Raw genomic sequence first — 16685 nt, forward strand, 5'->3', positions numbered from 1 at the left:
CACTAGAACAAATTGCCCAGAGAGGGTGTGGAGTCTCCCTCACTGGAGATATTCCAGAATCGTCCGGACACAATCCCGTACCATGTGCATCGGGCTGACCCTGCCTGAGCAGGGAGGCTGGACCAGATGGGGCCTGCCGTGGTCCCTTCCAACCTGACCCGTTCCGTGATCCTGTGATGATGTGACCTTCCCACAGCTTGGCGGGGAGTCCGGAGACCCACCCCAGCGGGGAGAGGGTCCCCAGTGGGGCTGTGGGTGCAGGAAGGGGCATGAGGGCAGCGGGAAGGGTCTCCCCGCACCTCGATTTCGGCGGGAGGGGGGCGGTGAGGGGCGGGAGGGCAGCGGGCAGGGACCCCCTGAACCCCTTTTTTTATGGGGGGCTGTGAAGGCAGCGGGCAGGGACGCTCCGAACTCCGTTTTTTGGGGGGTGGGCGGTGAGGGCAGCGGGCAGAGAGGCTCCGCACCCCGGTTTCGGGGGGGCTGGTTGAGGCGGCCCTGTCCTGCCCCTCAGGGCGGGGGTCGGCGGCGCATGCGCGGGCCGGGGGGCGGTGACGGGCGCGCCGGCGGAGGCGGCGGAGGGAGCGGGAGGGTCGGCCGGGGCTGGCGGGGAGCGGGACCGGGAGAGGGACCGGGAGCGGGACCGGGAGCGGGACCGAGCCGGCTGCGGTGCCGCCGGGTCCGCCATGGGGACGCAGGGTGCCGGCAGAAAGCGGCTGCCCAACCGGGAGCGCCTGACGGCGGAGGATGATGCGCTCAACCAGATCGCCCGCGAGGTGAGCGGCGGGAGGCGGCATCCCCCCTTCTCCCTTCTCCATCCTCCTCCCTCCCCTCTCTTTCCCCCCGGGCTCCCCCGAGCGCCGCGCAGGCGCCCCCGGCCACGGGCACCACGGCGGCTCAAGGGCGAGGGGAAAACCCTTCTTCAGCTCCATCTGTGTGACCATTGCTGGGCACCGCTCCGGCTCTCGGTGCGGGGAAGGGCGTGCGGTGCCGGAGCCACCCCCCCTCCAGCGCCTCCGGGAGGGGACATCCATCGTCTGCTGCTGAGGAGCACTGAGAGTGGTGTTAAACCGCTGAAAATAGGCCGCTCGGGTGTGTTATGGATACTTACAAATCATGGAGTCGCAGAATGGTTTGGGTTGGGAGAGACCTTAAAGATAATCTAGTTCCAAACCGTTGCCGTGGGCAAGGACACCTTCCACTAGAGCAGGTTGCTCCGAGCCCCATTCAGCCTGGCCGTGAACACTTCCAGGGATGGAAGTGAAAAAATAAAATCGGAATACTGCAGGCTGATGCTGGGTGTAGGCATAATTAAACCCTCTAACTTGAAAACTGACGTATATTTAAGCTGCTGGCTACTAGACACTGCATTGTGCTCAACTTTAACTGGTTAAACCAGCTGATGGGTGGCTGCTTGCTACCTCCTTGTTCTTCTTGGGTGCAGTTGCATTGGTTCAGTGGTAACCAGAATGATGTGAATTCCTTTTTTATCTTTACTGAATCTGACACGGGTTGTTCTGCATCCTTGGTCCCACAGTCTTCCCATAGGAGAGATGGGCAACCCCAACCTGAGAGTGAGATAAGCAGCTCTGGGGTTTTTCTCTCGTACAGAACCTACAAGAAAGACGGAGAGAGACTATTAACAAGAGCATGTAGTGACAGGACAAGGGAAAATGTCTTCACACGGACAGAGAGTAAGTTTAGATTGGATATTCGGAAGAAATTCTTGACTCTGAGAGTGGTGAGGCACTTGCACAGGTTGCCCAGAGAAGTGGAAGCTGCATCCTTGGGAGTGGGTAGTGATCTGAGCAACCTGCTTTAGTGGAAGGTGTCCCTGCCCATAGTAGGGGATTGGAACTAGAGGAGCTTTAAGGCCCATTTCAACCCCACCCATTCTATGATTCACTGTGTGGAAGCTGCTCCAGGGCTGGCTACTTCCCCTAGTATGGGTTATGTGAGTCTCCTTGCCTGGTGTTGGTCTGACCCCAAGATGGGTTGCGAGATAAATCACTCTCCTAGAAGAGATTTTAAGTCTCCTGTGGTTTCCTTTCCTGAATCACAGTTGCAGCAGAATAAAGAATGATGCTAATGTGTAGCTTATTTTTGTTGGCACTGCCTGGTAGGTTGAGTTAGCTGTAGCATCATGCACCATATTATCACTAATGCCTTTACTAGTCTTGTGTACCATTTTGAAGTGGTTTGTAGCCTCACTGGAACACATGCTGATTTTTGTGTGAGTGATTCAGATAACGTGTTTCCAGAAGGCAGACTTTCGTGGCAGTATAATGAGAAGATGAGAAAGTTCCTGGGGATGGAGTTTGAGGTAGGAGGACAAGAATATCTCATTGTCTGGACATAAAATAGCAAGAGTGATTGTGTTGCCTGTTAGAGTTCGTGTCATGATAATATCCTAAGAATTGTTTCAGGGTGAGAGTTTAAATTTCGTAACTATGTCCTGGCTGTGCTGTCATTAGATCAAGGAAAACATCAGTTTGTAACAGGGGGCCTAGGTTATCCTTTGCACGTTTTTCTCTCACTTTCTCTTTTCTTTAACTTAGATCTGATTTTCACTGCATTGTGCAGTGGTTTGAGGCCTCAAATATTGTGGTGTTTTGTGGGTTTTTTTTTTCTTCTCCTGGGGTTTGTTTAAAGGACAACTCCATTTGCTCAAAAAGCCCAACACAAGCATGTCTTTTATCTTTTCCCTTGAGTGCTAAAACTGTGAACTGCCAAGTTCAAGGTTCAGCATTTTCCCATATTATTTTAACTATTTACATTACTCTCTCTGGGTTTTATGCACTTATGATTGTTTTGTTGTTTAACTGCCTGTTTTCCACACAAAAGATCTCAGATGATTGCTTCTGCTTAGATCTTAGAACTCTTAAAAAATGTAGATTAAGCCTTTTGTCTCTTCCTAATAGGGATGCTGATAGTCTTTGTGTTAAGAAGGGTATAAGGGTTACTGACATTTGGTCTCTCCCAGCCTTCCTCACAGATGTTTAGACAGAGCTGGGATGTAGACATGTTGTGTTTGGATGTAGGTTTCCACTCCTCTCTTTCCATTGGTCTTTGTTGTCCAGAAGCCAGGGGTGCTTGCAAGTTATTTGCAGATCCTAGAATCTCATTTTTCCTATGTTAAGATGGGAGCCTAAAGGAGCATCCAAACCAGACCGATCCATAGAGGTGCTTTTACCTTGGGATCCTGCGGAGTGAGCTGAAATATGTATATCTTCTCTCCTTTTAGTTTTTCTCCAGAAAGATTGTGCTGCTTTGACACTTTCCAGTCTTGTGATTGTCGGTGTATCTTGACAAATCCACCGTTCTTGCCCTACCACGTGCTTCTATAAGGAGACAGTAAGGCTTGTGAGGACTCTCTTAAGCTCCTGACATTTGAAGCATGATTTTTTTTTTTGTTTTGAATTTGCAGCTGGGGTGTCTTGCTGTGTGTGTGCAGTCTTGCATAGACTGAGGGAGAGCCTGGTGTGGTGAGCAGGGCAGCCCTTGCCCCACGGGTCGGCCTGGAGGGGAAGTAACTAAGAAAGCGGAAGGAAATTGTAAGAGTGAAGCACATTATAGTGACAAGGGCTTAGTAGCAGTATTAGTCATGTTAGCCACTAGTAGTAAGCTTTAATGTTTGAGGCAATTTCTGAACTAGATCAGCTGCAAGTAGTTCATCACCTTGTCTAGACCTAATTAGATGGGAGGTAGAAGGCACAGTGCTGTACCACTAAATCTGGCTGTGGAGTTCCTGGTAGATGTGGTAATTAAGTGGATGGCAAATATGTAAATATAATTAACAGGAGAACACGGTGTGCTGGGTTTCTAACAGCCACAGACAGCTGCCACTCAGGATTTGCTGTACACACACCTGGCTTGTGTTGCTGAGCTCGGTTTTTTCCTGGGTGTCAGCCCTTGCAGATGACAGCAAAGCTGATCGATGATCAGCTTCTCCGCTTTCAGATTCTCATTGACACCAGTAGATTATTCTGTGTTTAGGTCAATGGAAACTTTTGGGCTGTTTTGTTGCTCGGTGAGTACGTGCCAACAGCGTTTGCAAAATCTAGCAGTTTGATACTCCTCAAGGTCTGTGCCAGCACAGCCAGTGGGAATCGCGTCCGTATGCTGTGCAGTCATCTGTGGGGCTGGTACATGCGTGGCTCGGGAAGGCAGAGTCCTGGGCTGCTTGAACCTTCTAGGAGCTGGCTTCCCGCTTGGATTACCTGGGTTTGATATGATTACTTGAGACACTGTTCCCAGGGGAATACTTTTGTTGCTACCTTCCGCTACAGTAATAATTGTTACTCCAGCAGAAGGAGTTTTGCAAATCCAGCAGGGGACAGCCATCTGTGTAAATGAGGTATTTTTCTCACAGGCAGGTAATATTAGTTACTGGGTTTTGTTTTCTTGAATGAGGAGGAGGTCAATTTCTTGTTTTTAGTAGTAAAGTAATTGACACCTTGTTTTGCCACTGTTTTGCAAACAAGTGTGTTATACTGCTCAGAAAAAAACCAATCCTGCCCTGTGTCATCCTTTTGCTAGAAATCTTTTTCATCCATTATTTTATAGTGTAGAACTCCTTAGCTAGTAATTAATTTGAAATTAGTAATTCAAGCAACGTAATTTATTTTTATTGTAAAAGAAGGTAATGTTATGACAGTTGTGTCTTCATTCTTTGTACACTCTTATGTCGCTTTCAAGAATTGTCACCTATGTACTTGTACATACATAAGTATTATTTTTTAAGTGACTGCAGAGATCAGTTTATGGATCAATATTTTGTTTGTTTCACTGAAGTGTTTAGTTTGGGCATTAGCTTGTATGCCTAGTGATTCAAAAATTGGAATGTTACACTCCTGTGAGGAGCAAAACGTGTTGCTGATTAGAAAAAGCTCAAAATGCAGGTGAAAGCAGCCAACCAGTAAAATACTGATTACAGTAAGAAGGTATTAAGGAAATTCAAAAGCCTAAGTTGGAGTTTTGGGACTAGTGAAGAGATGCTGTGATCACTGAATGTGAAATCTTTTTAATTGAGGGGATATTTTGGGGGAGAGATCTCTGGTTTATACAGAATTTTGGGTGACTTCCATATGTAGAGATGGAAACAATTTGATGAAAGTTGAAGCTAAACCAAGCAGAATGGATATTTATATGGGCAAACACAAGCCACTCAAACTTTATTGAACTGTTATGCAAACCAGAGCATTTAAAGCAGCGTGTTCCCTAAGGATACAGGAGATAAAGCCTGTGTAAGATCTGTGTTCCTCTTTTATAGTGGTGGGCCTGTTTTGAGCAGTATTTGGCATTACAGATGTGTGAAGGTTTTTGTAAGCTGGATGAATATTCCAAGAGAAGCCCTCAGAAACAGTTTGGCTTACGTAGCACCAGTGCTTGACTTATTTTTTACTGCATTACTTTCTGCCTGCCTGAGGGTTAACATATGATGTGAAAAAGCATGTCTGACTGTAAGTCTCCCTTCTAGAACAGAAAGTTATGAAAGCAAGGGATGCACTTGGAGGGCTTGACTCAGCCTGGATGACCTAAATATAGGAAGGAAGGAGGACTTTGTAGGCGATGCTTGCCAGTAGGGCGTGGGGAATTGTTCCAAATTTGAGATGATTTTATGTAGCAAATATGTTCCTCATCAAACACTCCTTTTTCCTAATGTTTTACGCCTGTATATCCAACAAACGGCATTGACATCACTTACAATCTTTTTTCCAAAAGAAATGTGTGAAGGAGCAGCTTTGGATGGTTTGGGAAGAAGATAAAAATCTTAAGATTGTGCCTGTTTCCCACTGCAAAGCACAGTCTGCCTCACAGTATGCCTATCGCAACTCGAAATAATTAGTTGCCTGCCTTTGTGTCCGTGCCTGGCCTGAGTCCTCTTCAGCTGTTCTCTTGCTGTCCGAGGAAACAGCTGTTTAGGAACTGTGATTCCTGTTTCAGTCAAGCAAGAGACTACTGGTAGGATTAACAACATGGGAAGCCCAGCCTCTTTCTTTGCAAGCCCAGATGCTGAGCTTGGCTGCAGGATGAAATACTAATCATTACCTCATCTCGAAGGATGTTTTTCCAGGCCTGTTGCTGAATGAAGTTGGAGCTCAGATGTACTTGCAAGGCTTTCAACACTGTTCAGATTTCCTTTTTTTTTTTTTTTCATCCTTTAGTTGCAAGGAGCATAATCCACATAATATTTGGGGCTTGTGAAGCAAGGTATTTGTCCCTCCTGTCAAGTCAACGGTGAATCTGTCTAGCTAGGCAGAAGCACTCGTAGGCAATCCTTAAAATAGCAGCTCTGAAATATCAGCTGTTGTCTCGCTTGTGTTGAAATACTTTTTGGGGAGAAGCTGCCCACTGGAATGGTGGGGGGGGGGATGGGGCAAGGGAGCTGCAGCAAGCCAAATTTTCCTTTAGAGAAGTCGTAAGGTGGCTTTGAGAGTTTATTTTAAATGCCAGAGATGCTTCTGAGAAGGGAAGGTGCATGGTCATTTCAATATCAGAAGCAGAGAAAGCTCCACAATGTCTTGTGCTCTTGCTCATCCCTCTGAATCCACCAGAGATGTAGCTGGTCTGGCATGCAATAGAAAAATAGCTGCTTTTGGGCTTCCTCACATGGGAAAGATGAGGGACGTGCTTAAGGGCTTCTTGTGGGAAGATATCTGTAACCATCTACTCCCAAGACACTCTCCTTTCCTTTCACCTTATTTCAGTTATGGAATAAGAAATAGGCTGTAGGACTTTTCCAGCTAGTGCTGGAAAAATAGCTGGTATGTGCATTGAAATGAGAACATTGTATTAGGCAAAAATACATTTAAAATGCATCCTTATGGGCAGGCTTGGTTTAGTCTTGCAGTTGGTGTTGGCCAATTCCTTGTGAAAGTATCTCTCACACCATGGGTAGCTGGGATGAGCTGTGGCACAGATCACTGCACCTCAAGGGTACTGTGATCCCCTAGATTCCAGCCTAGCATCTTTGTCCCTAATTTTGCTTTAAATTCTTAAAAGTAAGGTGCTGTAAGGTAAATTCCTTGTGGTGAAGAGCTGCTGTGTGCCACTTCATCCTGTGGGTAGCGTTAACCTCTTACAGGAGAGTGAGACTAGTGACAGTATCCTCTTAAACTGAGTAGTCTGATGTGCTGGAGCTCAGGTGTTTTGAGGATGGAGAACCACCAGTGTTGCTGGTGGGTTGCAAGAAGTGTTAGGCATCTCTCAGAGGCTTAGTAGTAGAAGATTTAACTGTTGAAACTGAAGCTTGATATGGCATAATAAGTACTAAATAAAGCAATGCTTCACTGGTAGGCACGTGTTGGTTTTAGTTATGCAGTGCTTGTGGTGTATAAATGACTTCAAGTAGCTGAATGATCATGTGACATAACTTTCTTGTATCAAAATGTGTAAGTTCTAGTCAGGCTGTTAAAAACTAATTATTTTTGGAGGCTACAGAGGGGCTACAAAAGTCATGTATTCAGAGGCTGGGGAAAAAACACACAAGTAACCACTTTCCTGTTGGCAGGAATGTGCCATAACTCTGCCCACTGTGCTAGTTTGACAGCTGTCCTTACCCAGAGTACTCACTGGTTAGACCACAACACCAAAGACATTTCCTATTAATATTTGGATGGTTTCTAATTCTGCCTTCAAACAAGCTAAATAAGTGGCATGAAGTGTGGAGGGCAGCTTGAAGGGCAAAGATTAGGAAATATTTCCCACTGAGCAGAGCTAGGAGCACTTTTATGGCCTAACCAGTAGAGAGTTTTGAGCGCTGGGAGGGGAGAAGACACAAGCTAACTCTGACTAATGCTGTTTCCAAAACGGAGCGTTGCTTGTTTTGGGATGTGGATGTGTGCCTAAACCAAAAACTGGGCAGAAAAGGGTGTATCCCTGGCTCAATGAAGCAGTGACTAGTATCTTCCCAAGATAATTTTGACTTGCACTTGACTTGACTTGCACTGCAGCAATCTAGCCTGCAATCCTGTGCTCTCTTCCTCCATTCCCTCTATGTTTCATGTTTTCCTGTGTGAAGTATGTGCTGCTTTAGAGTGTGGCATTCTGAAAGGGGGAACGTTGGTCTTCAAATCCCTTGAAAAACGTGTTGGGTTTATCCTGAGACATAAAATTTTGAAAGTTTTAATAAAACTAGCTGTTTCTCAGTTAAGGAAGGATGGATTTTTTGGGGTTTTGAGCATACTTGTACATAAAGGGCACAGCTCTGGTCTAAAACTGTGAGTGACTAGTTCTGACTTGAAAGTTTCACCGAATACACTGAAATAACTTTTGTTAATTTAGGGACTTAAGGAACTGTTTGGTGCCAACAAAAATGAGCGTCTGAGCTAATTGCTCAGAAATTAAAAATTTGTGACCTAGAACTGGCACGTTGATTCCTTTGAGATGCACTTCCAGTCTGAAGTAGCCTGGGTGTGATCTGAAGAGAGGTGGATTTGTTCAGCCGCATCTGCTGTGCCCTCCTGTGTGCCTGCAGCCTGTGAGCCAACAGCTTGGCATGGACCGTGGGTTTATCCACCTAAACGCTACTGCAGCATTTAGGAGTTGAGCTGGAGACAAGGAAAGTGAACTGATCGTGCCAAATCCGAGCTGTGTTCCAGTCTTGGATGTGGCGAGGAAGCCTCTTCATTTCCCGTTGCTTCTGGCTCCTTGCTGGGTTCGTCACCACTCTCTCCTCCTTCCTGCATGCTGGTTTCTTTGCAAGGCGAGAGCTTCTTTTGTCATACAGCTTAATCCTGACATTATACTTGCAAAAACACTGGATGCCTTCTAGTCCTCCAATGCTTTGTGAGCTCCTGTGCTCTGGGACAAAATACTTGGATTTTATTTTGGTATTATGTGCTGCTGTACAAGAAATTGGAGTCTTTGGTAAACCAAAATTACCAGGTGTATCATCATGAACGTGTTCCTATTTTTAATACCTGATAATTAGGTAGGGGCAGTGCTTGTTATCATTGGTGTGTGAAGAATGGCACAAATGATACTTAGGTTTCAGAGCAACAGTTTTCTTTCCTCTGAGCTGTTGGAAGGTTTATGTGAATGAGAGTGGATTATTCGATCTGTATTCAAACTTCTATCAAAGAAACAAGCAAGATGGTATCTCCGACTGACTTCCTCAAAAACAGATCCCTCAGAGCTGGGCTTTTCCTACCATAACGTCATTACTTGCAGTTTTTGGGTGTAATTAGTGTCAGATTAATTTATCTCTCCCAGAATGGAAAGGCTTACTAGAAAAGAGTTCCACAAATACAGTTGATTTGCATGTTTACTGGTTTAGCTGGTTGGGCAGTGGCTTGTGTTAATATTTTGTTAATTGTGTTAATATTGCCTGCAGTGCTGCCTCTGTCCCAGTGGTGACTCTTTGCAAACCATTCCTGCAGTCCAAGAGATGCCCAGAGCGCAGAGCTCTGCACAGACAGGGAATGTAAAGGAGTAATGTTTCTTCCCTCTTGGTTTCTGCTTTTGCGTATCTTGTGACCTTTCCCTTTGCCAGTATCTGGTTTAAATTTAATATTCCTTTTTTTTTTTTTTTCCTTTGCCTTCCTCTTTTGAGTACTTCCTACGTCCCAAAATAACCTTTCCCTAATCCCACGTTTGAATACCATGTTTAGTTGGGTCTGTCTCTTTTGTCTGCCGTTGCCAGCCCCTTCCAGTAGACAGAAACGTAATACTCGGGTATCTGGCACTCTAAAAGCTGGGTCAGGGTTTTAAACTCGTTCCCTCAGGTCAGATGGATTTCAGGCATCCCCACTTGGGTCTTCTAATTATGGAGCGTTTATCAGCTAACATACTAGGATGACAGGAGAGCAAGGAAAGGCTCTTGGTGTGCTTTACAGGCAGAAAAATCCCTGGGCTCTGGTCTCCTATCGGACTCTTGTGGCTTCACATTTTTTCCCTTTTAAAACACATGTTGCTTCAGAGTCAGATAGTTCAGATAGGGCTGTTTTTATTGGTGCTGATGTGCTACAGTCTTCACACAAGCCCATGAAATCGTATTTGCTTCTGCTGACTATGAACACTAACAAACAACCTACTGCTTTGTTGTTGGTTTTTTTTTTTTTTTAAATCTGTGTTTCTTCTTGCTTCTCTCTGATTGTAAACTTCAAGTCCTTTCAATGGACTTGCTAGGAAAATATTAGATTTAACATTATGTGTTTTTAGGAAATAAGTCAGTTAATATTTTGATGATCTACAACCCTGTTGCTTTGCTGTACAACTGTGCATTTCCCATAAACTGTTTTCCTTAAGTTGTCAGTTCTCCCATATGAAATGTGTGTGTACTGGTCTCGGTTTTCTTCCTTTGCTGAATGTACTGCTGGGCTCTAACAGGATTTACATTGACAAATATGTTGATTCAACATCTGTTGAAAATGAAAGTGGGCTTCTGGGACATGTTGTGGGATACCCAAAGGTCATGCTATTCCATTGTCTCTTAAATATGAAATTTAAATCTGCCCCGATGTGAAATGAGTACATTGAAACAGTGATGTGACCTAACCTTTAAATGAACTGTGGAGGAATCCAGGGGCTCTGGGAAATAGTGTGCTTGTGTGTGGATACAAGGGATAATGTCAGTGTTTTATTTATAGAGGGTTATACAGTGGGTTTAGTAATATTTGTCCATTCTTGTTTAATTACCCTGGGAAAAAAAAGTCATCATTTGGTGAACTAGAGCAAGCAAAGAAAGGTTCTCTGTGTGCGCTGATGAAATGCTTTTGTATCACTGATGGAATAAGTATAACCTGTCAGACTTAACAACAAATTTCAGACAAGAGATAACTTGTTGTCTAATCAAGCAGTCTACAAATTTAGCATTAGAAAATAAAGATCAGTGGTTTTGCAGTGAGCTATACTCTTTACAAAAATCCTCAATTTTTGGGGGGAGGCTCAACCTGTTAATACAGAAACAAGCTTCTTAGAATTGCATTACCTAGAGATGCTTCTCTGGGGTCTGCTACCTGTGCTTCTGGCTTAACAAGTCTGCTCTTTCAGTCTTCCCACTATAAGAATAGTCTTGGATAAGAGCTCTGTGAATACAGCTATCAAGTGTAAACCCCTTGTGCATAACGTTTCTAAGATTGCTGGGTGCACCTCGGGAGCTGGTAGGAAACCTTAAGGGAATTGGGTTTTCATTGTAATTTCCTCTAATCAAATGTGGTTCTCCAAGGGCTGAGCTGCTGCTGGCTTATCCTGTTCTCTCCCCGCTTCTTGTTGCTTTGCCGTTTTTCAAACACAGCTGTTCCTGACATTAAACTTAACAAATCGACACAATTTGGGTGTTAAATAGACTGTGAGACTGAGGATAAAAGTCATAATTGTATCTGCTGGGTGATAATCGCTGTCAGGGAAAAACGGAGCAAGCAAAGAAAGGACCTGAGCAGGGGAGAGCTGTCTCTGTCTTCTGCTGTTGGTATATTCCAAGTGGCTTTATTTGATTCCCAGAACTCCAGTAAGTAGCCGAGAAGGTTATTTTTCTGCTGTGCCACTAGTCAAGGTGTGTGTGGCCTGCTAGTGTGTTTCAAACTAAACTAATTTGTTAATGAGGGTTAGGACACAGATTCTCCAGGTAATCTGTTGTGGCTCAGACCCAGTTTGGATGCACTAATCCCGTCCCACCCCCACGCAAAAGCTGTCCAATCGTTTCTTAAACAATGCTGTTTTTTTAGCTCTAATCCGAGCTGATGGGTTGTGCAGCACCATCACACTCTGGGCAAGTTGTCTTGGCATGTCCTGACTTTTTCTGGGAATTCCTCTTCCTGTAAGGGAATGGGTTGTGGAATGATAGCAGCATGAGAGGGTGACTCCTGTCCGCTGGCCAGGTAAGTGTGTCTTGTAGATAGAAATTTTTGAACTGGTTGTAGAAGTGAGATATAGGGCACAGTGTGATTTATTTTTTTTTTTTTTTTAGATTTTTTTGGTTTTAATTTATTTTTTGACAGGTCTCTTGAAATGACTTGAGAAGTATGAATTTTTAAAACGTTTTCTTTGTGAAATTTCCTGTGTGCTTTTTCTGCAAACTGAAGTGTAGGACTTGGCTCCCCTCCTGAAGAGACGTGCTTAGAGCGCCGTTGCTGAATGTTTGAAGTTTGATTTTTGCGCTTGAAGGACAGAAAATCCAGTAGAGCACGGTGTAGTAGAAGCTGTTATCCATACTCTGCAGTGTACAGCTGTACTAACAAGAAAAGGCAGTTTCACCAGGCTTTTTTTTAAGGTGGTGTCTCTGGATATAGACACTTTTCCTTAAATCAGGTTTTTCAAGCAGGTTTTGGCATTTCCTTGGCGGATGTTACAAATGGAGAGTTCCAGCCTGTATTTGAAGTGTCCTGGCTTTTCCATGAGAATATGGGTAGCCTGAGGGAGAGCTGTGGGCTGTTTGTTGTAGCAGAATATCTAAGTTATTCAGAAACACAGTCTCTCTGCAGGAAGGCAGTACAATTTGAAGAATTTCATGCAACTCTTTCTCACCTGGCCCTCCCGAAATGCTTTTTACACAGAGGAGTCATCCACTGCTTAACAGAAGTATTTAGTGGTGAGGGGCATGAAAAATCACAGTTTTTGCAATAGTTCTCTTGCATATGCTGAATTTTTATTTTTACAAGAGTTCTCTCGTATATAGTGAGTTTGAAATGTGGTGTGCTTTGTATATAAAATCAAAATAGTCCTCTCGGGTGACATCTCTTGTGGGGTCCTTCATACAATTTAATTTATGTATTAGACTTCTGATCTTTTCCAGTGCTTGTGGTAACTCCGGGGTCCTTCTTTTAAATTTCATATAAAATCGGTGCAGTTGAAGAGGGTGACAAACCAGTGCCTGGCAGCTTGTGACCCTTACACGGTGTCCAACAAAACATCGTGTTGTAAACATAATAAAACGGTCTATTAACAAATTGCTTTATTAACCCTAATCAGTCTAAAGAGCTAAATTTAATTAAATCTGCTTGTGGATGAGAACCTTCCACTCGGGGAAGGTGCACTAAAGGTCATCTCCTGTTTTGAATTTTAACGTTGCATGTAAAAGTTTGTTTGGTCTTTCATTTGCTTGAAGTCAGGTAGGAATGTACCTTTAGGGATTTATTAATTATTTGAAGAGGTCTGATATCCGTGACTTTTGTAACAGAAATTAGAGGTATGCCTATGAGGCATGAGGAGATAATTTGTCTATTAGATGTGTGTAGTTGTAGATATTTATACTCACTGAAATGAAAGTTCTGTGTAAAGAAAGATTGAACCCTTTGTTCTGACTTGATACTTGAATGTTTCTGTTTTGAGCTCCCATTTATGAAAGTACTTACCTCTAAACAGGAATTTGCTTTTTAAATACCTTGGTTTTTAGGTCAGCCCTTCCCAGGGACAAAGGTTCTTCAGTGAGGAAGAAGGAGAATACCTTCTTTCAAATACATGGCTAGGAAAGGAAAGTGCACCTTTTTCACTGCTAGAAAGTTGTCTTGGACGTATGTTTTTTAAAGGGTGCTCAAACAATATTGAGTGTCCACATTTTTGAGTGGCTTCTACAGCATTATCCCTCATTTTAACATTTTTAAATTAATGAATTAAATTTTGGAGGTAGGCTCTGCTTTACCATGACAACTCAAGTCAAGCACCACAACACACTGATTTTCCTCCTGCTGTCAACAAGCTGTGGAATTGAGGATCAAAACTGTTGCAATGAGTTCTTATTATTGGTAAAATAATAATTATTTTGACTCCCCAACAGTCTAAATAGAATCAACTGTTAGTGTCAGGTCTGTATAACCTAGTTTGGTTATGCAATCTGGTGAAGTCAGGCTGACACGAACGAAGTCGAGTGTGCCCTTTGAAAGAACGTGCTGTGCAGCACCTGAGATGAGGAGTAACACCGTGCTCAACACTCAGGGCTTCCCAAATGCTGGGGAGACACGTGCTAAAGCAGAGAACAAGCGTTCTGGAAAACAGACATGCTAAAAATCCGTCAGTAGGCATTAGAAAAATTCGTTTCACTCGAGCTTTTGACATTAAACCTCAGGAAGTTTCAAGAACTTACACCATGGGCGTTGCAGGAAATCCTGCCTAGCAGCCAAAAATCCAAGTGTCACCTTGGGAAGGCCTGCAGGGTTTTGTAAACTTTGTCGTGCATGCCAGTGTTGTAACTGTGTTGTGTTACAACTGGAAACCTTCAGTGTATTTATTTCTGTGTGGGATAAAACCCACACTCTTCTATCATTAAATGCGTGATGGTTTCTTGGGTGTAATTTTTAATATGCTGTTCTTGAAAAAGAAAGGATGGAGAGGTAGAGAGGAAGGAAACAAAAGCCACTCAGGTGTGATGTTGTTATGGAGCAAAGGAGCAGCTGACAAGGTCTGATGCTGCATCCTGGGATAGGAGGCAGGTAACCCTCTCTACAACTTTGTAGCTCCTGAAGTATTTTGTCTGCTTCTGTACTCAAATCTTTATTTCTACTGCTTTGAGTTACATGCTTTGTGAAAGGTTTTTTGGCATCTCAAGGAAATTCAGTAATGAGGTGTAATTGGTAGGTGTGATGGGTTTTTCCAAAGACTGTGTGAACTCTTGTTTCTCGAGAACATTATGAGGTGCTTTGGTTATTTGAGCGTAACTCCAACGAGGGATTTTTTTTTTTTTCCTTATCCAGGAGAACTTGCATCCAGCATCAGGCAGGCCTTATTATTCAGACATACTGTACACCAGACAGCCAGTTCATATATAGAAGCAACAGACTTCTAGTACTCTCTTTAACGTGCTAAGCTTGACAGAATTCCATCTGAGATGCAATAAGTGACTACCTTGGCTGGATTTGCTAGTTGGTGAAGACTGAGGAAAAGAGGGAAAGTGTGGTATGGCAAATAAGGAAAATAGAGATAATTAACATCATATGTTGAATTGTTTCCTTCAAAATATTTTACATGCTTTGAAAATGGCTAATAAAGTAGTTGTGTGACTTATTGGTTTGTTTTTTGTCACACCATCATCCGCTTGCTTTTGTTTCAGCTGCACAGCAGGAATGCAGGCAGGCTGGGTGCAGCAAGATGTACTATTCATCTAAACCAGGACAATTGTATAAATGGATTTAATTTCCAATTCTGTAGCGTTGCAGTGGGTTGGTTCTTTGTGAAGTGTGACCTGATTGTACAGGGAACACCTTGGGAAGTACAGAAATGAGATTTGTTTTGTGTAACACAGTGGGTGTTGTTGATAGTCTTCTGTGCTCTTAGTTATTAATTTGAAATAGCTTTTCTTGCACAATAGTTTCTAAACTATTTTTATAGTGCAGGAAAATACTTAGACGGGGTGGGAGTTGGCAATAAATATTTTTATTCCCTAAAGTGATGGCTCTCGGCCAACTTCTGCACTCTTACTCATCAGCTGCTAGTCTTAATTGTGCTGAATTCAAACTTTTTTTTTTATCTCCAAGAAGCAGAAATAATTATTTATGCACGATTCTTACTCCTGAGTGTTGTTTCATTAATGAGATGCTGTGATTCCTTGATTCTTGAAGGCAGTTCATTGAGGAGCTTGGCTCCCATGTGTGATGCCATGCAGCTCAATCTATAGAGATGTTGGCTTCAAAGTGTCCTTGCTTCTTTCCCAAGTTTTATCAGAGATGGAAACCCTTGAAAGATTGTACAGCTGGCAAAGCTCAGCACAACAGGTTTTGGTTTTTTTTTTTTTTTTTCTGTAAGAAATAAATTAAATCAAACTTTCAGGTAAAGGTCTCTCTTTAATGAAAGATCTCCAGACTGAGGGCAGAGTCTGAGCACAGCAATGAATTGTCACTGTGTTGGTTTATCTCCTCATCCTGTTTGGTGGCTTGTGCTGTGAGATTATGCTACATAAAAATGTAATCCCAAGGCAGAAAAACCCACACACTTAAAGCTTCCTAGAAGTTTGTCAGTCAGTGCTTATTTTAGAAATGGGCTAATTCAGGGGCATGAGAGAAAATCATGGTAGTGCCACCAAATGCTTCTGTAGTCAGATGTCAAAGTGCTCTGTGTTTGTTTTGCTTGAATGCAATTTAATGTTGCTACTTTTAGAAGATAGTCAGTGTTCTGTGCCACTGCTTTCTCATTTTCATGCATCCCGTGCTGGCATCAGCTCTCCTCATTATGGGATACGCTAAGCTCATGAAATCCAGAAGTTTTAGTGTTCTTTTTGGTTACACTGAAGCGAAGTGCAGAAAACAAGAGCAAACAATTTCATTTTGTTGTTTGGTGGCTTTTTCTACCATCGTATTATTGGAAATTCCAGGGGAAAGGGTTATGGCTGGAATGGAAATGGGGAGTGAACTTCCTTCACTTGGACCTTGACTCAAACCTGGCAAAGAACTGCGGGAAAATCTGTGCTGCTGTGGCAGTCAAATGCTGCAGGGTATTGAGGGGGGGAAATAAATTGATCATGGAAAGAGGGGAGGATCAAAAGGAGAGAGAGGCATCTTTTATGTTAAATATCTTTGACAGCAAGGTGTTAGTGGTGATTTGAACAGCTCCTTGGAAGTTGTGGTGTTGTTATGGGAGGGGGCATGATACTGTGTGTCTGTCCAGGTAAAGCAGTGGCCTTTCAGTGAGACATGAGGGGAAAACACTGCTTGAGTCTTGTCCGACTTGCACAGGCATGAGAACAGAACCCAGTTATGGTGCATCTTTGTGCCCCTTTTCTTAACTCCCAAGCGGTTGCTTCCCTCACCTTGCTGTTT

At 43.5% G+C, this 16685-nt stretch overlaps 1 protein-coding gene across 6 annotated transcripts in view; it reads left to right on the forward strand.

Moving 5' to 3' along the window:
• Positions 1–651: 651 nt before the first annotated feature.
• LRRFIP1 (LRR binding FLII interacting protein 1) overlaps positions 652–16685 on the forward strand; it is a 111438-nt gene continuing 95404 nt past the window's right edge. For all 6 annotated transcript variants that reach the window (XM_027890326.1, XM_027890319.1, XM_027890320.1 and 3 more), the window contains exon 1: positions 652–773. In XM_027890326.1, coding sequence (XP_027746127.1) covers positions 684–773 — 90 coding nt within the window. In that variant the 5' untranslated portion in view covers positions 652–683. The remainder of the gene's footprint in view (positions 774–16685) is intronic.

The sequence above is a fragment of the Empidonax traillii genome, unplaced genomic scaffold (genome assembly GCF_003031625.1).
Source record: "Empidonax traillii isolate 1590-97213 ecotype Southwest subspecies unplaced genomic scaffold, ASM303162v1 scaffold284:size1552100, whole genome shotgun sequence".
NCBI lineage: Eukaryota > Metazoa > Chordata > Aves > Passeriformes > Tyrannidae > Empidonax > Empidonax traillii.